General features: G+C 44.4%; 1 protein-coding gene across 2 annotated transcripts in view; it reads right to left on the bottom strand.

Annotated features, from left to right (window-relative positions):
- The window catches only part of ZRANB1 (zinc finger RANBP2-type containing 1), a 299,913-nt gene that overhangs the window by 265,286 nt on the left and 12,877 nt on the right, over positions 1–21,750 (bottom strand). For both annotated transcript variants that reach the window (XM_085601498.1, XM_085601489.1), the window contains exon 2: positions 7,041–7,893. In XM_085601498.1, coding sequence (XP_085457624.1) covers positions 7,041–7,857 — 817 coding nt within the window. In that variant the 5' untranslated portion in view covers positions 7,858–7,893. The remainder of the gene's footprint in view (positions 1–7,040; positions 7,894–21,750) is intronic.

The following is a 21,750-nucleotide window of genomic DNA, read 5'->3' on the forward strand; positions in this document are numbered from 1 at the left end:
TGCAGGCTCATATCACAGTGAAAGGCAATATGCAAGTTATAGATTGAACACAAGTAGGTAGTATATGAAGACCTGCGGAACCCTCATCTAGGCGGGTGAGGGGAGAGAAGCTCTGGGGCCATGCTAGGGCTCGATCCGAAAAGCCAATCTTATGTGAAGCTTACAAATATTCCTGCATACACAAACTGAAAGCCCCCGACCCAAAGGGCACAGATAACCAATTAACCGTTTTAGCCGATCACCACCGCAAACGTATAAACTACTATGGCACGTGCGCGCAAACACGCCTGACACTGCTGGCCCTCGAATGATCATAGCTCACCTGCACGAAGTGCTGCATTAGAGATCAGTATTTCGCAAACTTCAGAAGCACATTACAAAACATCTGCACACAGTGCCGACCTACACATCATCATAAGCGTGCACATGCTTCACAAATACACACAGCGGTGACCTGCAGATGCTTGCGGCACACTGCTGACTCGGCAATGATTCACGGGTCTAATAATAGAACTGCCCAGTATTTAGAGAGAATGGAAAGGACAGGAAGGACTGCTTTCGTTCAACGTAAACAGCTCGTCTTGCACTTGTAAATGCGACCAAGGGGGCTGCAAAAGATGGGTGGGTCTTGGGCGCATTCTCTAGGATGGTTTTCTTCTTCATTTGGGAGGGTGTAAGGTCTATAGTGAGAAGAGGAAAACATGCACGGGCCGTAAAACACAAGCGCACACTGGGTACAGTCGACCTCAAACTCGAGGGCATACTGTGCTCAGATTACGAGGAGCAGCATTGGAGGCACATGCATGAATCCCGGTCTGTCGCCTCGGTCACACGTTAATAAACCCCGCAGATTAGCGCTGCAGAGATCATTTACAAGCCCTGCCTACAATACAGCATAAAATACGCCGGCTACTCACTGAACCCTCGGAATCCGCATCAGGACAGAGCACTTAAGGGGCGCGCGGCGTTTGTTCCCTGGCAAGTCAGCCATAAGCAGAAGTGCTAACCTTTAGTGAAACAGCAGTTAGAAAAGTAATAAAGGAATGACACTATCCGGGCTCAGGCCACAAAAGCAGCAGCATTAGACGGGTGCGTTTCAAGGAGTCTCCCTTCCTGCTCTCAAATGTCTGACTTGACACACACACAAAAGTACGAGACCGGCTGACCAGGCTCAAAATCAGAGTCCACGTGACGCAACACTTGGAACAACATTTAAAACGAGGTCTCTCTCGGCTAGTCTACAGGGAGGCACCGAATAAACACTTGGTCATGCACAATTATTTCTAAAAGCAGAGAAAAGAGGGAAGCGCCGACAGTCTCATTCACTGACGCCCTAATCGTCAGACTAGTCAAAGCAGGAACAGCTAGGTATGCTGCCGGACCATTTCAGAGCGTCTTCTAGAACTCTAAGATTCGGTCAGTAGTTTAGGATGGAGACCATTTAAAACAAGCATTAAAAATGCAATAGGTCTCGCCTTTCATTAAGTTAACGCCATTTGCTTTACTTTACCATTAGCAAAGCAAATGGCTTTAACTTAATCAAAGGCGAGACCTATTGCATTTTCAATGCTTGTTTTGTTTCAGGAGTTTATTTCTTTAGGTAAACCTTACTGGACCTGCCCAAATTACCCTGTGCTGAATTCAGAATTATGTGTACATTTCAGACATGTATAGCTTTCTGGCATCACCTATGGGTTTCACACCTGGTTCCGCCACAAATTGTAAATATGTTGAAAGTACAAACATTAAGAAAAATGAGCTACCTCTTAGAAAAATGGCAAAGCTGTGGTACAGAAAATGTTTTTCCCATACATCTCCGCATATTCCTGGAAGCTGGGAAGATAGTGATTTTAGCACAGCAAACCTTTTGTTTGTGCCATTCTTAGTTAAAAAAATAAAAAGTTTATTGTGGAGCGCTTCTTCCCCATTTTTCCCCCCAAAAACCTAAATGTTTAGGCTATTTTCTCAGTCCCCTTCTTGGGAATTCACAAACTCTTGGTACGTGTAGAATCTCCATGATGTTGGGAAAAAAGGTATTGCTGTGGATACCTTTTGTGGAAATAAGGTTATGCAGGTGTAAGCATGAAGAACTCCCACTAGCCAACAAATAAGCAATGGGGTGGAAAATCCTCAGCAGTTAAGGGGTTAATTTTCTAGAATAATCTTTTTATTCCACTCATCATGTATGTCACCACTGACTGACTTATATTGTGTGCAACTCTTTTAACGCTAGCTTCAGCTCCGTCCTACTGTCGGAAAACTCTATTCTATTGTTTAACCCACCCACTCCGTGTGTATCCCATTCACTGACTACACCCCATTCATGATGTGGGCAACCCACACACTGTTTAAATCTCACATCCTCTCTGGAACCAATCCACCTCATGTATAACCCATCTAGAGTGTGTGCAACCCCACTCTTCTCTATAAAACACAGCCACCCTCCTTGAAAAGTGTGAATCCCACCCATGTTGTGAATACATCTCACATCCTCTCTTTAAAGTTCAGACCCTTTGTGCAAACCATTGACTATGGGTGCAACCCACCCACTTTGTGTATACATCCCACTTCCTCTTTCTAACCCACCCACTGTGTACAAATCGCACATCCAAAGGTTATCCCACCCACCCTGTGTATAGACCATGCCATATTTGTGCAGCCTTTTGCCCCTACTTTTGACTTACCCCTCCTGTCTGGATCCCACCCTGTGTGAAATGCATCTACTCTATATGCATCCCATCTACCCTGCTTGTAGACCATCCCCTGTGAGATCACCACCCACTGTCTGTGCAACCCACCTGCCCTCTGTGTAGCCCAATAATCCTGTGTAACAAACCAGCCATGTGTGTGACCTGCATACTTGGAGTATAACCCTCCCACCCTGTGGGCAAGTAACTCACATATGTTGTGGGTAACCGACTCATACTTTGTGTCGCCTATGCACTATGCATGTACCTGGTACACTCATGTGTAATTTCATGACCTTTTTCATTACCCGTTTGTCTGTTTTTGATCCCCTAACCCTGCAAGTAAGGCATCCATTCTCTTTGTGACCCACATAATAATTATGCAACCATCCACCCCATGTGTAACCAATTTGCCTGTAGTTAACTCACCTGCTGTCTATAAATCTATCAGCCTCTCCCAGGTAACCCACCCACCATGTCTACAGTGCACCCAATCAAACATGTTTCTACCCAACTAATCATGTGAGTGACACATGAATTGTCAATGCAACATACTAGGACCAGTCGTAATTTAGCCACCAAGTATGTAATCTGCACTCTCTCTATGCAAACCACCAACTAAGTATGCGTAAGGTTACCCAACATGCATGTACATCATTTACCTTATTTCTAACGCATCCTGTGCGTGAGGGCACAAGCTGGGCACCCCATATCCCTTGCGGCCAACATACCCACCAGGTTTAACCCTGCTTTGAGAGACCCTAGATGTAGCCCACCCACCCTTAGCATAACCCACTCATCATAATCCATGTAACCCATCCACTCTGGGTGTAAACCATTCCGCTCTGTGTAAACTGTCCACCGAATGAACCAAACCACCCCGTGTGCACCTCAAATACGATGTATTTAATTCATTTGCTCACCGCGTGTGTATCATGTTCATACAGTGTGTCAACAACCCACCCTGGGTGTGTCCTGCTCCCCTCTCCCATGTTCCCCACCCTTCCTTTGTCTGCCACGTTCAACCTCAGTGTTGCCATAGCACCGTGTGTGCAACTTCGCCCCTATGACCCCCTCCCTCTACCCCGCCACTACTTTCCTGACGAAAGTGTATAACAATCACATGAAACGACAGAAGGCCGGGGGATAAGTGAAAGAGAAAGGACAAACCAGAAAATAATCTGTTTTCCAATCAGCTGAGGCGAGCCCTCTCGAATGTGTAACATACCCGTGAAGGGGTGTGTGCCACGTCATTAATTCTCTCCCCGCATCACTTTGAGGTGAGCTGTATGTACCTTTTGTCTGTGGTCAGCACTGCACACCCCAACACTGCTGCACCCCTATAAAAACGTGTCTGGAGGGGGTAAAAACTGCTTACATATACAAGGTCACGTCTGAAAGAACAAACTCTGGGGGTGCGCACCAAAATGCCTGGAGGCGTACGCCGATGTATGTAGGAGGGGTTGTAGGGACAGGGAGGCTGTGCAGAAATTTGGCTGACTCCTGGCTGCATTACTCCCGCCTTCTCAAGTGTTTCTTACACGGACAGACATGTTCTCATGCATGTATCTACTTGTGGTATTTTCGGCATATATGCCGATTTGTCTCCTTAATTCGAGCCTGGCGTTGATTTGAGGGGGTGTGAATGTGCCTGGCTTAGCTGTCGACACGATGTTACACCTGCCTTCGGCGGCTGAATTCAAATGTGTTTCAACTGAGCATCCGAACCGTTTCCGCAAACAGAGGAGCGTTTGCAGTTGAATCAATGCATATGTGTTCTGAGATTTATGGCTTTCACGTCTCCACACATCAAATATAAACACGAATGAATCGCGCCAAGAGCGGCCTTTAAGCACGTCTTTCAGCTGCTGAGCTTCTGGGCCGCTAAAACGAGAAGAAAGGCTCATGGATTCATTTCGCGTTTATCTATCAACCCAGTGGACCATACGCAAGGACACACACGGACGCACATACGTAGCAGTGTCTTTCCAGCCAGTTGGCATTGGATTCGATGGTGGCAGTTACTGTAGCGTGCATGAATCGGGGGGCAGATGAAAGCATACGGTGAGATGTGCCTTCATGGCTTGCGTGTGTACACTGTATGTACACACCTTGGTGATGCCATTTCACAGTGGGTCGTACATGTATGTATAGCTGCTCTGACATTTCGCGCTCACGCCTGTAGAGTGCCGATGCACCTGTAAGGGGGGCATATATATTGATGGCTTCTGTGTGCATTCTTTGCACAGTGCACGTTGTAGTGATGCAAGGGCATATCTACCGCTGGCTATGTGTCGATGGCAGCTGGGACCGCTGTATGTCCACCGCGTGCACATGTCTTCGGGGCGATAAGGACCTAAGCACTGGACTGCAGTTTGATGGTGTGTACATTATATGCACGCGACACCGGCGTGCATGTGCACCACTGCAGCGGCGGGGGATACAGAATCCCATCGCTGGTGCATTATTGGGCCTCTGCATCCGACCTCGTGGGGATGAAGCATCTCATCTCTTGCCTAAAGTTCCTTCTAATTGGCTGCATTGTGTATATAGTCAGATTATTTGTGCATGCCTGCCCGCCCATCACTTCCTGAGTGAGAAAACATGGTTTCCGATTTTTAGCATTAACCAAACGCAGCAGCAGTTCCTATTCCCTCTCGGAGGCCGCCTCTCCCCGCCCCCTCCTAAACCGGCTGTGCTACAAATTGTACATTTAAATGGGACATGCCTCCTCCAACCGCTTGATTCCAGCCATCCGTGCAGAATTGGCCCTGTGCCCCTACCGCGCGTCCACAACTGGCCCTAATCACTGCTTCCCCCTTCTACAAATGTACCATTATTTTGTTTTGGGTTTAAATGTAACTTGCGCTACAAAAAGAAAAAAAAAAAAAGCCCCAGTAGAGAAAGAATCTATTGCGAGCAGAGAGCTGCGGATGGCGCCTCAGAGCAGCGGTATGCTGTGGTTTATCTATCAAGTAACTAACTACCTTCTGAGCCCCATGGGCCAGTTGTCCACCTCAGCGATGTTTGTAGATACTCTCGTTGTCAGGAATAGTTCCAGTGAGCGACTGCAAGCAATGTTGTGCTCTGTTCAGTATATATTGTGCCTCTGAAGTAGAAAGAAAGAAAAAACACCGGAGAGAAATGTCGGAGGGATAATTTTTCTTCTTTTATTTTGCCCAGGGTGCATGCTGGAAAGCTGCTCACGCAAGATATCGCAAAACAAGCGCTCCGTTAAAATAGCCCCGTCATATTCGGGGTTTATTTCTCATGTAACGTCACAAAAAACTATTTAGGCACCAAACCCACCTCAGCTTACAAAAGCTAGCGACAGACACGTTGGCAAGAAAAAACAAGCCGTCGGCGTTGGGAAAAATATAATGCATAGCAGATCATGTGTGTTACGCCGCAAGTGAAAGATGCAATCCCGGTGGGCGGGCCTAAAAGGAGACAAGGTGGCAACAAGTAGGGACTAAGAAGCCTCCTTTTCAATCATGACCCTGCATTTTGCATGCAGGATGACACCAGCTAATGAGAAAGATGGGCGGGGCTTCAACTCCGAGAGCTTGAAATCTGTATTGATTCCAAAAGCTCTTATGACGAGAGCAGCGCATGCGCGCTGCTTTCGCGAGCCGAGACCTAAAAACCTAGCAAGTAGGTTTACCTAAACATGTCGACTTGTAGAGCATTCGATGCCAACTAATACCACTATATGAAACTATAGTACGAACCCGAAAAATGATTTAACCGTATCAGCCGCGATTTTGAGGCTTGCATTGGGCTTTAGGGACAATTAGCAAGAAGAAAAAGCTATGCATTTCCTCTCGAAGGGGAACAAAACACCCTGCACTACAAGATAAAAAGGATTATACAGGTAAGGGATGTCCAACACACGGCCATGAGGGAGACACCAAAGGCACATTTTCAGGATAACACCCGAGTGACTGAGTTTCATCTGGATAAAAAGTATATTTTATGTCACTAACTTGAAAGTCTGACATGAATTGCGTTTTTCACTTAACACATTTATTAAACATGACTCCCTTGTGCAGTCGAGAAACCGATAGAACTCTATAAAGTTGTTCAAAGGAATGGAGTACAAAACATTGCAATCTGTTCCATCACATAGTTAGGGTCTTTCTAACAGTGAAGGATGCGTGGTGTGATATAATGACTTAACAGGAAGGGTTGCATTGATAAAGCTTACAGTATAAGTACTCATGTGACAAATACGTTCCTGTTTTTTTTTTTTTTGTTTTTTTTTTAAAGTCTCACCAACCACTGATGCTCAAGCTACATTACAAATGGGCATTATCTACGTTTTCCACCCTGGAATGAGCCGCCAGCACTTACCCACACAAGCATTCAGAAAGAGCCAGTCAGTCTTCCTCATTCGGTTCTTTATCTGTTTCAGTTTTTTGAAGTCCACCTGGAGCTCCTCTTTACCACAAACAGCCCCCGCCAGTTCAATCCTCTGGAAATCCATTTTCATATCAGCCTCACGCTTGGATGTGGGAGGAGAACGCCTCTGACCATTGCCCCCACTACAGCTTCCCCTCCAACGGGCACGGTCTTGCTCATTAATAATAGAGGATGCCTCTTCACTCTCAGCCAGTTCGATTGCTTCAATGTTGTTGGGCCTCGGATGATCGCATACCACACACGTCTTGGCCTTTACCCAGTTCTCATAGGTGCAAGCAGAGCAAGTCCAGCGCTGGGGTCTTGTGTTCAGCTTATTCCTATCATTGTATTCCACGCAAGGGTCAACTGAGAAGGGAGCTTGCCGAGAACCAGAGCCTGATGACTGGGGAGACTCAGTGGGGCTGCGGGTGCGCCGCTGGCACAGGCACTGAGTACATCTGATAGCCCGTGGCCAGTTCAGATAAGTGCACATGTGGCAGGACCACTTAGTGCTGCTATCAACCCCATAGGCCTTCACACGAGGTCTTGCACTGGAGTCTGGGCATATGAGTGGACTCCCACCACTACCTTCGATGCTGCCAGCATCCCAATCCCTGCCAATATCGCTGCAGCCCCCTTTGAAGGGCTCCTCGGTAATGATGGATGGGCAGGGCTTCTGTGCTCGACACATGGTACACTTGATTGCAGACGGCCAATTTTCAAACGTACAATACTCACAAGCCCATTTGGGTCCACTCTCTGTCATCATGAACCCCTCGAGGTGGGAAAATTGGCAGACAGGAAGCTGAAGGTAGAAGAGACCAATGTTAGTGAAAAGAACAGAAGCACTTAAAATATAAGCTAGCTTAAAACAACTGCATGTAGGTAGGTGGCTGTTTCAGACAGACAACTATGGAATAATCTGCAACTAACCCACACCTTATGCCACTCCCCACAAGCTTTTTCGACAACATGTAATTTTGCATGGCTTTAAAACCTGTGGTTTGCTGCAAAATATCTTACCGTTTACTAGAACTAAGGACCCCTGGTGTACATGCTCTTTAGATATAAATAAAAGATAATAAAGAGCTGATCAGAGTTGCTACATATATAGGCAGCACAATCTGACAAATGAATACTCATTTGGGAAATATACTCTCACACCACCACATTTAAGTCATACAGAGCTTTCCCAGCAAGGCACTAGTAGCACTCAAAGTGAGTCCCACCTGAATTTCTATCCCCACATGGAAGCAGTCTACAGATCCTGCTTCACTGACAACCAGGCTGAGAAGGATTAACTATTGAAAGAATTGACCTCAAATCAGTCATCGTAAGGGCAGTTGACATTCCAATTAAACACATTAAAAAAATACTACAAAAGGAACAAGAATAGTCCAATTAAACAATTACAGTCTTCATTCAAACTTCACATATGGGACCATCCACTTTTGTATACTATTGCTGCAATATAATAAACATAATACTGAACTTTCAATAATCAAGTAATTGATTTTAATGTTAGTTTTCCTTTAACATCCAAAGGATACAGATTTTTTTTGTTGGTAATCAAATATGGATAAGAAGAATTAACCCCACCCCAAAACATGATAAAAATATATTGTGAAATAAGCAGATACCATGGGCATCCTTTCAAACAACTTCCATCAAGGTTTAAAACTCATCCAGTTTCTGGAATATTAATCACCATTCCACCCCAGCTCTGTCACACAAAAAAAGATATCTGATCCAAACCAGCCAGACAGATGTAGAATGGTTCAACAAGTTTATAAAGGTGCAACATTTAATACAATAAGTGTCTCTACAGTAGACATCTGTATGTGGTGTCACCTGAAGCAAAGAAGGATTCTCACATGAGAAAGCAATAGGTCAGACAGGAAACTGCCCTAATCCGCATCCTGAAATCCTTCACACTGCCATGCCTCAATTCAATCTAATAGAGGTTCTCCATCCTAATCACAATTAAAAGGTCCAATAAAAAAAAAAGTCATTCTTTTGACCAAATGAAAGCCAATTCAATAAATACGTTACGTTTCTCATCTCCCTTCTTTATTAATAAGGCCCAACAGATAGACAGGGTATGAAATAATGAACATTCCTGTAATATCCAAATATATTGGTTAATTTCCTTGAAATCGCTGGGTGATTGGTCAAATTAACAGAAAGATAAGCGCTCTGTTACAACCCCTAACCCCAATATCAGGATTCTAAGGAACAGCAAATAAATCGTAGTGCAGCTCTGCAAATTGGCAGCACTGCCAAGCTGGAGAAGCGAACACTGTAAATAAGACAACGAGGTGGCATGTTTCTGAGCAACTGGGCTAAAGAAAGGAGCACATTAAAGCCAAGAGCTTAGACAGTTAATCATCCGTCACAAATTCAACTACAACATGTTCAGGGGGTATAGAGTAGGACTTAGTTAAATAAGCAGCCATTAGAGTAGTTCTGAACTTCTCAGAATATGCCTTTGAGAGGTGGGTGGTGTGTGTGTGTGTTAGTGTGTGTTCTTGAAGGTGAATTGGGAGCAATATTAGTGAATTCAATATCCAGGAAAAGGAGTCTCTGGGTTTCCTTCCAGCTACAAGTCTAACCCAAATATTCTAGAAAAAGCACTAGCAATGGTATTAATGGATATTATCACCACACTTTGGTGGATACCCACTCCACCAGGGTTTTAGATTTGGGTCACAATATGCCTCTTCGGTATTGTACAACTAACTGACCAGAACACAGCATGGAGACTTCTTATAGTAATTACTTCACTTTGTAGGCTTGGTGGTTAATTAAGCTTCCCAAACAAAATGCTGAAAACCCATCGCTTGAAACGTGTGTTAAATGTTATATATTTTTCCTGGATTCTCACCATTAGAAGAAAGAAAAAAAAGACAAACAAACAGCACAAAAATTTCGGTCTAAGCTTGGAATTTCTACAGGGCACAGAAAGCTGCAAATGAAATGACTGTATATTGTTAGGATAGCCAGTAGCCATCATTCAAAAGTGATACAATGAATGATTTGGTATTTGTTAGAAATTGGGTCTCTAGTTGGCAGTAGTTTGGACCCTGTCCAAATAGGGGCCCTCACTCTAGTCCTGGTAAGTAAGTTACACCCTCAACACAAACTGGTCACCCCCTTGGTAGCTTGGCAAGAGCAGTCAGGCATATACCCAGAGGCAATGTTATTCACACTTACATGCGCAAACACACACACACACACACACCGCCCCCCCCCCCCCCCAGTTTGGAAAATTAGCTAATACTTATCTGATTAGAACAAGATTAAAATGACAGAAATCCAACGTACACAACCAAACATGAATTATGCCTCTATTCCACAGCGTCTATGTTGAACCGTAGGCAAGGCCTTGGAACGGTGCATCACAGATGTCGATCTTCCGGGCCCTGAGGCAAAGTCGGAGCTTGTGTCGAAACAGCTGTTGGTGCATTGCACACTCGGAAAGCAGAGACCACTGCTTCGGTGCGGGCAGCGGCGATGCGGAAATTCTGACAGAGTGGGCTAAAGAACGGTGATGGATTAAACCCAGATCAGTTGACTGGGGGTGAGTGCTTGCAATGTTCAACACTCCGTACATCATTCCCTTTGGTTTTGCTTTCTTCTTTTAGAACCAAAACTCACTTCCAAGTGCCCAGAACTGGAATTGTCACCACTTGGCAAAGCAGGGCTCTCAGTAGAGGAGCCCTGGTGCTGGCAGATAAAGTCTTTGATAGCCCTGAAAATTCCAACAGGAGGCAGGCTCAACCCAAACCTTTGGAGATACTTGGAACGCAGGACGTAGAAAGAAAAGCCCAGTCCTTTCACTCCTAGGACAGAAGCAGCAAGCCAGCACAGCGAAGTAAACAGAAAAGTGTCAGTCTCTCCTGACACGAACACAGCTCTTCTTCCTGGCAGAATGGCCTCAATCCAGACGTAATCAGGGTAGAGGTTGTCAGAGGTCCAGTAATTATACCCATTACAGCCTTTAAAGTAGACAAACTTAATAAAAAGTCTTTGTAGTGCACAAGACCTCGCTTTTCCGTGTCCTGGCTCCAGACACACTACAGAGGGTGGACTTCTTTGTGTCGGGAAAGGTATAGCCCTTTTCAGGCATCAGTCTCCACTCCTACCATCACTCTAACTTAGGAAGACACATCAGCCTGGCGATGGGCCATCAGGATATGCAGGGCACACCTAAGCTCCCTATATGTGACTGTCTAGCATGAATGCACAACAGCCCAACTGTCACCCTGACCCAGACATGTATTCAGAGACAGGCAGAGGCACAGAATACTTAGTTAAAGTAAGAAAATACTGTAAAAGTGGCATTTTCAAACCTGCAATTTAAAAACCACCTTTACTGAAAGATGTATTTTTAAGTTGCAATTCCAGAGACAACAAGCTCCAATTTTCTATCTGCTTCCAATTGGAAGATATACGTGTAAGTTGTTACAAGGCAGCTCCACTGCTAACCTATGGGAGAAATATGTATTGCAAAACAAATTTAACAGTTTTTCACTACCAATACATGTAAAACACCACAGTACATATCCTGCCTTTTAAACACACTGCACCCTGCCCATGGAACAGCCTAGGGCCTACCGATGGGGGGGTACTTTAGATGTAATAAAAGTGATGGTTTTGGGCCTGGCAAGTAAGTGAACTGGTCAGGTCAAACCGGCAGTTTAAAACTCCACACACATGCTCTGCAGTGGCAGGCCTGAGAAAGGGTTTGAAGGGCTACTTATGTGGGTGCCACAACAATCAGTGCTGCAGGCCCACTAGTAGCATTCTGTTCACAGGCCCTGGGCACACAGTGCCCTGTACTAGGGACTTCAATAACCCTGCAAAAAAGGCCAGGTCCAACAGAATTATATTATAATTTTCTATCCTTTATGTAATTGATTTTCTGGATAATATGAATTTGCTTTCACATCCCACGTAACCAAAGGATATTTCTGACAAAGTCAACCAAGCGTCATCTGCACAATGGACACGTGCGTGTGTGTCCTATAAGAAGTCTACATGACTACAGTACTCTCGACACGCTCGCTGCCTTGATCGTGGGACGCTGTGGACTCGGTCCCTTGCCTGTTTGAGCTACTTGTGCGAAGGGGACGCTGCGCTGAACTGGGAGGCCGTCACAGAGGCTAGAATCGCCGGGACTGCGAGGACCAGGGTGCTTGTTGCTCAGTTTACCCTGCACACCTGCATCCTCTTCCTGGCCCCGCCTCCTTTCTCCCGGTCCTCCCACTTTCCACCTATATCAAGGGTCCCGCCCACACGCGCCAGCGGGACGTAGCCCGGGACAAAGACCGTGCCGTTTGAGGCCGTTCGAGCAAGGGCGACCAGGGCCTGGGCCCCTTTGAGCTGTCTGTCGCCCTCCCTACACCTGGACCTGTGTGTAAGCATGTCAACCAGAGAAACCCGGAGTAAGAGCGCCTTGGCGACAGGGAGGACGAATGGAACTCTTGACATGTACTTTGCCAAAGCTGGTTCCCTCCTTGTCGACGAGATCACCCTCTTGGAAAGGCGAATCTCTCAAGAAATTGACTGGGTGAGGAGATCTTCCTTGGGTCCTCTTGCACGTGCTATGACTCCTGATAAGTTCTAGATTGTACATCTTTAGTAGAAGGGGGGGAAAATGGTATGGATGGAATACCAATTACACCTGCAACAAATTGCTCTGCCATTTCTTTCGTTGATTGTGATAATTCAGGAAATGCTGAGCTCAGTATATTGCCTCTACCGCCCTGTAAGGCCTCAATACCCCAGCCCTCTGTCGAAGGGACGGCTCCTACACAGAAAGCATGTAGTAATGGGGAGTTGAAACAACACGCCCAGGGTGAGAGGGAGGGAGCAATTCCGAAAAATCAAACAAGGGCCCACTCAACGGGGGGCAAACACGTCAAAGCTGCTAAATCCAGCTCCAGGCCCAAGGGAATCCAAAAGGAATTAGCGAGCAAAGGGTCAAAGCCATCCTGTAGAACGGGTGTATTGCATCATCAAATTCCGGCTAAAACTCTTCCAAGCCAGCACAATTCAGCAGAGGGGGAGGAGGTCACTCTTTTGGCCCTCCGTACTCTACTGAGGGAACTGCTTACTCCCCTGGAAGAACGTTTGGCCAATATGGAAATTTGTTTAATGGATCTGCGCAAGGGACTTTTGGGTTTAGCTTCAGGCCGAAGAATGGCCGAACATGGTGTAGTTGGGAACTTTGTTGGTACCTCCAAATTGCCCACAAACCCTGTCATCTCGTCTTCTCAATTACCTATAGCTACCCAAATAGATAATACTACTACAGTTCCCTTGCTAAAATCTCCCCTCACAACACTGTGCAGCCAACAACAACCTCTGACAGCAAACCCTAGTAAGTTGAGCTCAGCCGGGCCGTTATATACACTGGCTGAGGAGAAAGTAATAAATAAATGTAATCCACCCTCCAGCTAGGCAAGCTAGTTCCCAAAATTGGTGCAAAGTGGTAAATCTCCCCAGAGGCGGCAGTATATTCAGTTGTCTTGAAGGGGGTCCCTATGCTACGTGGAAACGCGGTGGAATCGTACGACTCCCTGCATAATAAGGTCACTAGTTGGCTAAATACTCACAGGCCACTACCATCTAGCCTTGATGGCAAAATTCTTTTGGTAAGAAGGGTCCCATGGATTGGTCATACTGATAAGAATAATGTTGGGGATTGCATAATTGTAAATTTTAGGAGCCCTAACATTGTGCCATACATTTGTAACTGGTCTGGTAATACAGGATTGACATCCATTGAAGTGGCCCATCTGTCATATTTTTATCCTAATAGTAGTAATTCAAATTTGAATAATGAGGACGGTTGGTCCAGGGTTGGTCCTGACGTTGATGGATCCAGACACAGACTTAGGTCCAGTCGCAATGTTCCTCCCAATTATGCCAACTACATACATCCCAATAGATATAGCTGCCTTGAACAGGTAGATTGACGCTATCTGCGACAAAAGCCTGTAAGTGCCAAAATAGAGACCACGCTTCGAAAATCCCGCGTATTACGACGGGAGTCTTCGTCATCTACTAACTCCCAGGGTCTAGCAATCCATTCACCCAAGAGTGCACAGGGCCCTAACAATAATAAAAACCAAAGTTCGATTACCTCACCCACTCCTAATGTTTCTACTAATTCTCCACCGACCCTCGCAACATCATCGCATGCACCTCCATCCCCAACTATAGATGTTATAACGGAGGAAAATGGCGGTTGTGGATTATAAGTGCCTGATAACGTCTTGAAGGTCCTTTCTTGGAATGTCGCTGGCATTACCAATAAAATAGATACGAGTGACTGGGACTCTTTAGTAAGTAACAGTGATATTTGTCTCTTTCAGGAGACTTGGGCTAGGGAACCCCTGTCCAGAGCGAGTTATGCAGTCTTTGAAGTAACTGCAATTTGGTCTGGCAGGGGGAGGCCATCTGGAGGACTGGCGATTTGGGTAGCTAGTCACATTGGGTGTAATGCGGAGAGTCTACCGACTCTCTCGCCGGACATACAATGTGTTCTACTCAAGTGGCCTCATGGTTTCAAATTAGCAGTCCTTAATGTGTACTCCCACCCCATTGGTATTACTGTGGAATCCCCATTACTAGATGATCTTGCGTGCTTTCTGGAATCCCTTCCTATCAACTATAAGATAGTGCTGGGCGGTGATTTTAACTGCCACTTTGAGCCCTTGGAAGGCTTAAAGGAAGGTGCACTTACGGCAAAAGATGATCTCTGGGGTGTCTCCCCCCCCCAGCCAATCCCCATACGCTAAATCCTGGTCCCCCTTGGCTGTGCAAATCATGTCCCTAACACTAAATTTCTCTCTAAGGGCATGTAACGGACGCACTCTCTCTGATACCCCTTCTGCATGCACGTTTAACAGGAAGAACCATGAATCCAGGCTGGACTATATTTTTGTAGATATTAGCCTATGGCCAAAGGTCCTGGACTTTAAAGTCACTGTTAGATCGGACAGTGACCACAATGCACTTATAATGGAGATGGTGCATCCTGTGGCTGCTGTGCGATCTTTCTCTGTTGAGCTTGGTCATGATCCTGGGAACCTGGTACTTAGCTCAAACAGACGCAGGGTCAAGTGGGGGAAACTGGAGAACTCAGAGGAGTCTATAAGTAACATCTACAGGATAGCACTCCCAAAGCTACAAGAACTGGATTTGCTAATTATGCAGCCTAAAGATCTGCATTTTAACGAGAAGTTGGCCTTAATCCATGACGACCTAGTGGGTGCACTGGGTGAGGTTTTCTACCCAGTGTTACCGCAGAGGAAAAATAAAACACGTACCCAAACATGGTATAATTCATCCTGTAGAAAGATTAAGACAGAATTACTAGATACAGTCAAAATAGGTTTGGATAAAACTAAAATTTCTGAGCTTAGACGAAACTACAGGAGAGCTATGGCAGTGGCACGGTCAGAATGGGATTGGAACAGATGGCAGGATCTCACATTTGCACTTGAAACAAGGGATATGAGAAAATGTTGGTCTCTGATAAATGCCGGCACGGCAGAACCCAAAGCTGCAGTGGATTCAAACATTGCAGCATCTATATGGGAGGCCCATTTTGGACAGCTTTATCAAGAACCGTTTCGATGCGATGATGAGGGGTATGTGGCTCCTACAATTGCCCATGACCCTACATCTGAACTGGAATTCACTCTTGTTGAGGTGGTTAACGCAATCGGGGGTTTGGCGAAGGGCAAGGCACCTGGTCTTGATAGGTTGCCTGGCGACCTCTTTCGTCTTCATCCAGACATTTGGGGTCCTTATTTCCTCATACTTTTTAATTCCATTCTGGGTGGGATGGAGATTCCCTGTACTTGGCTGGGGGCGGAGATAGTTCCAATTTTTAAAAAGGGCTCTCCTCTTCTCCCAGCCAACTACAGGCCAATAAGTCTCATAGATGTCCCTCAAAATTTATATTCTCGCCTCCTCTTGAACCACCTCTCGGAGTGGATGGAGGACAATAAAATTCTTAGTCCTCTCCAGGCTGGCTTCAGGAAAAAAACGTCCACCATGGACCAGATCTTCCGCCTCGTTCTCCTTTATTGGAAAACTGTAACCATCGAGAGGGGAAGGCTGTACATGGTGTTCGTGGACCTGAGGTCAGCATTCGACCTAGTTCCCAGGAAAAAATTATGGCAGACTTTAAAGGAGTTAGGCGTTCCGACCCACATATTAAATGCCATTATCAGGCTCCATGAGAATAACTATGCACAGGTCAGGCAAGGGAGGTTGGGAGCACTATCATCAAAATTCCCGGTCCTCAGAGGGGTCAGGCAGGGCTGTGTCCTTGCACCAACCCTGTTCTGTCTTTATGTCAACAGTGTCATAGCACATCTTGACACTGTTGTCGACAATGATGCCCCCTGTTTGGGCAGCAGGAGGGTACCCGCCATCATGTTTGCGGATGACACCCTCCTGCTGTCAAAATCTCCGATGGGGATCCAACGGATCCTAGATGGATTTGGCCTTTTCTGCAAGCAACATGGTCTAGAAATTAATACAGGAAATACCAAGTTTATGATATTTAATCCATCATCTAAAACCAGACCTAATCCTTCTCTGAGCACTGAAAGATTGGAGAGGGTGAATACCTTCCAGTATCTGGGGGTAACTCTCCATGAGAATTTATCTTGGGAACCTCAGGTGACTAGAAGTCGGCTCAAGCTTTCTCAACTGTCAGGGGGAATTCTGAAAGTGGCAAATTCCTCTACATACAAACCTATTAGTCCGGCAGTTGAGATGTATAAGACGCAAGCAAAAGCCGCCGCATCCTATGGTGGAGAACTTTGGGGGTACAAAGCGGGTTTAGGAATTGTAAAAGTAGAGAACAATTTCATAAGGCGCCTTTTGGCCCTTACTTGTGGCACACCCCTTCTCCCCCTAAGATTAGACTTGGGTCTACCCTCCATAAGAGAAGACCTGGAATTAATGCCACTGAGATTCTGGCATAGACTTTGGTCCACTGCTGAGCTCGAACACTACAGGCAAGAGCTCGCCCATGTCATGAATTATAATCTGTGATAAAATCCCGTGGCTGGTTTTTATAAAGAAAGAACTTTACCGACTAGGTGTTCACGAACTATGGGATTCCCCGGAACAAGGCTGCTTCAGGGTGCCACGCAAACGCCTTGTGGGTATTTATAGGGAGAAAAGTTTTGCCTCCCTTGTTTCTGCCACCAATAAAGGTATTTTGACTGTTAGATTTTTGGATTTTAAGGATTTATACCAATTCGAAGGGTTTATGGACATCATTTTCCCCATACTAGCTAGAAAATTGTTTATCCAATGGAGGCTAGGGACTCTTCCCATTAAAATATTTACTTACAACTGGACAAAAAGGACGGATAAAATCTGCCCAGGTTGTTGCATTCATGATGAAGAAGAATCCCATATTATATTTTTCTGTCCTGCATACAATCGACCCAGAAAATACTGGTTAGCTCCTCTATGCAGAAACTTGGGCTTAAGGAGCTATCTCCATTCGCTTAGAATATTGAAAACGAGCACGGCACCCCACATAGTATTTGCAGTTGCTAAATTTTTAATGGCCATGTGGCAGTTAAGGTCAAAATATCTTAAAGACTGATCCTTTTGGCTATGAATCTTAACGCCTTTTGCAATCAGAAATTCTTTTTATACTATGATGGTTTTATATATTTTACCATGTTCTTATATTAATGTGGATGCATTTTAATGATACTGTTTTCGTATCTTTTATGGCCTAATTGGCCGAAATAAAGAATTTAATTGATTGATTGATTGGAGGTTTTGTCAAAGTGATTTAGAAAGAGTTGGACTGCGGAACAAATTGCACAATTCAATTGGACAGGTGAAAGAAGGGGTTCCTCATTTCCGCCCAAAACATTCATGTAGTGCAAGACATCTCATATATTCCGTCGACGTTCTGACCCATAAAAATGTGTGATATTTACCCATCTAGTTAGACCTTCCTCAGAACAAGCTAAAAGGAGACACCCTAGTTTTTGTGAGTGTCCCTTGAACAATAGCCCCCTATGGTTATGGCACTCTTCAGAAGGCCCAACTGGGTCACCCTTGTAGGTTTTGAGTATGCGCAATATGTCCGTTTCTTCGTTTGAAATTCTTATGAAAACGCAACCCCTGTAGTCCACCTGGTCACAGATTTTATAAAAATATATAACACCACACCTGTGCAGTCAGTCTGCGGTCTGAGTGAATACCAGTAGCTTCTCCTATATTAATCACTTGCAAAACGTTTTTGTACTATATACTCGTGCACCGATATACTGCACAAGCACCTTGTTCATTCACTGCACATGGAGCACCATGCGACAAGTTATATTGTCTATAAAGTGATGTTAACTATTGTAAAATACATCCCCTATTTTTTTTTTATGGATCAAATCTTTATTAGAATTTAAGAGCGCAAAAAAAAAATGGTACAGAGCATAGCAGATCTTTGTGAATGTCATGTTTGTTTTAATTTTTTTTATTTTTGATAACAAAAAGCAGAGACAAGTAAGTCTTGTAACAGACAAAGTATACATCACATCTCTATTCACATTGTTGTAGTAAAGCCACTGTCTAGACCAGCTAATCACAGCATCATGCAGTACATCTCCAAATCATTTAAGGAACTGTCCAGAACCCAACACGCTTAATATTCAGTGCCAGCTCGTTAAAACTTTATGTAGGCCATCTGGCTAGCAACTGCCCACAATCCAGAAGGAGGGTCCAAGGGTGTCCTATGAATAACTCACACTTTACGCTCCCACGCACACTGTTCTGTCCTATACTGGATTATGCAATAGAGTTTTCTGCTCCCCTTGTCTCCTTCTTTAGTAGCTATATAGGTTTGGTACATGCCCCAGAAGTTCTTAGGCCGGTTGCACGGGGGGGGGGGGGAAGACAAGTCACTATAATACTCTGTTTGTGTGCTACAGTACATCATGTCTTTTGACCAGCTGGTTAAAGTAGGGGTCAGTAATATGCAACGACACACCTGGGCACGGTGAATTACATTTGAAGTGGGCACACCAATTCTAGAGAACCAACATAATGGCATTGATTTGTCAAAAACAGATCTTGAAACATTATGTATTACTTGATTTTGTTATATATACACACTTTTTTTAAGTTTTGTTTTTTTTACAAAATATAACAATTCTGTCCTGATACTTGAGGAAAAAGAAAAATAATGTATACATATGTCTCAATTTGATAAACGGTTGTCAAAATGTCATTAACAATGGTCATACTTCATGTCATTATCGCAATATACACATTTCTACAATTTCAATGATCCTTTATCTCTAGATATCCAATATTTCAAAACCAGAAATCAAGTTGGCAATGTGCAGAGACTGGCGGCATGTTGACAAACTACGAGCGTTTCGGCATAGGCCTTCGTCAGGACTCTGTCACAGTTATTCTTGAATGAAATAGACAACAATAATGTCTAGAATTAATAGGTCTACTTGATGAATGCAATATTTTACTAAAAGGTAACAAGTGATATGTCATGCGTTTTTAAAAACCATTGTGTGTCGTGTTGAGGCAGTACCCAGGAAGTTGGAGCAGTGTCTGGTACATGTGTCTAAAGAGGAAGCCTCAAAAGGGAGCCCAAAGAAACCACCAGATTGTGAAATAGATCAACATTGTGATTTGAGAACCATGCGTCTCCCAGAGATGAAAAAAGGGAGATTATGGCTTCCTTAAAAAAGGAAAGAGATTACAACATCCGTTACAGCCCTACTGAAGGTCAACCTAGTTAGACCCTTGTCTTGAATACAGAGATTATAAATGTCATACCCATTATTTGGTCAAGATTCAAATCAGACCCAAAGGATCTCTAGCAGATGAGGATTCCAGCACTGCCATTTATAGTCTATGTGATTATAAGAAGAAAAACATTGAGCTATATGCTGAGTATATTTAATCGCCCGCTAGTTAGATGAGTAGATGGCCACTTAAACATTACCATGCAGTTCTAAGTTTGCTTTGGAAGTGGATGAGCCCCTGTGTTTTCTCTCGTATAGCAACGATGTACACAAATAACTAAGTTTGGGGTCCTCTAGTTTATGCACGTATAGAGAAGAGATAGGAAGAAAAAAAAAAAAAAAAAAAAAAAAAGGAAGATTTTATCTGTCGTTTCATTAAACAAAAAAAACAACTTACCCTAGTGGACTTAATGCCACTATTAAGGTCAAGATATTAATTGGAGTGGTCTTTGCCTACCTTATGGGGATCCAGACATACAGCGAAAAGTGGCAACGGTTTAAAAGACTTGGTCTGGTCTTATTATAGGTGTCAGTCTATAGGTAGAGGGAAGATGAACATGGGGATAAACCCCCTTGTGGGTCGATTTACCTACTAATGTATTCAAAATATATCTTAGTACCAACCATTGGGCAAGAAATCCTTTCCACCCTTGTACTTGTGGCCATCCATTAATGTACAATTGACTTCAAAATGATTGTAGTTCTAATAATATTTCAATATACTCAGACTCCACCACATAGCTGAAATGAATAAATAGGTGGCAGAGTAGTGAATATATGATAAATATACCAAGGGCTTCCTATTGCCTAATCTTATCGTTAATGTCTTTGGGGCAAAACATTTCAACTTTCGATAGATAATGATCTATTCTCAACCTCTAGTGGGACTCGCATGTATGCGATTTATCGTCTAGTTCATAACTTGCATTTAGGTATACGGACCTTGGCTAAGCAGACCCATAAACACGACCAGTTTGTATTACAGAGAAAGCTCGGGGTCTCTACCTCCTGCGGCAGATACCACTCCATACGCGGGCCGTAACTGTACTAACATAATCGCTTAATGATGTCTTGATTTACATTCTAGAGTGCTGGACTTACCGTCCGTATTGCTGGCAGTATCTCTCTGAAAACACCGGTGGAGATACAGACGTGATGTCTGTCGTTATATACTACCGCTCTGCCGACGTCCTCACAGTCTGTTAACTTCCGGGTTATGTGATGTAAAGTGATTTGATTGGCCACTTGTCCAGGCGCCATATTGAAGTATCTCAGACACAATAAATCTTGTCAGATTGATGTAGCGAGGCCGTGCAAGGGTACTCTTTTTAATATAATATGTTTTTTCAGAATATATATCTATATCTCTCAGGTAATCCGCCCTACATATAAATTGGTGGACAATGTTTACCGTAGTGAACCGAATAATACGGGTCAGCCCAAAATAATGCGCATAACGTGATGTGATAAATGGTCATATTTTTGGGCACCATATTGGAATGGTTGGTGCCGTCCTTGGCCCAATAGATCATATGGAACCAATGTATAGAGTGCGTTGAGGCCGAATTTTTTTTGTATCGCAACTCTGCATCAAGTTTTGAAAAAGGGAAATGTATTTTTATTGTAAGCGGGTAGTAGACATGTTGTCCAAAGGAGCAATACAAGCGCGGCCAACGTCGCGTCCATGATACAATTATAAGCTCAATCATGGGTAAAATATAGATATCAAAAGTAGGGGTCAGACCTCGGGACCAGCATATAGCTACCCTACGTCGAGCCATCAGCAGTCCCATATCTACTAGTCGCCCAATTGTTTTGGGTAGTTGTCTAGAGTTCCCTAG

This window comes from Triturus cristatus, chromosome 1_2, assembly GCF_964204655.1.
Source record: "Triturus cristatus chromosome 1_2, aTriCri1.1, whole genome shotgun sequence".
In the NCBI taxonomy this organism is placed as follows: Eukaryota; Metazoa; Chordata; class Amphibia; order Caudata; family Salamandridae; genus Triturus; species Triturus cristatus.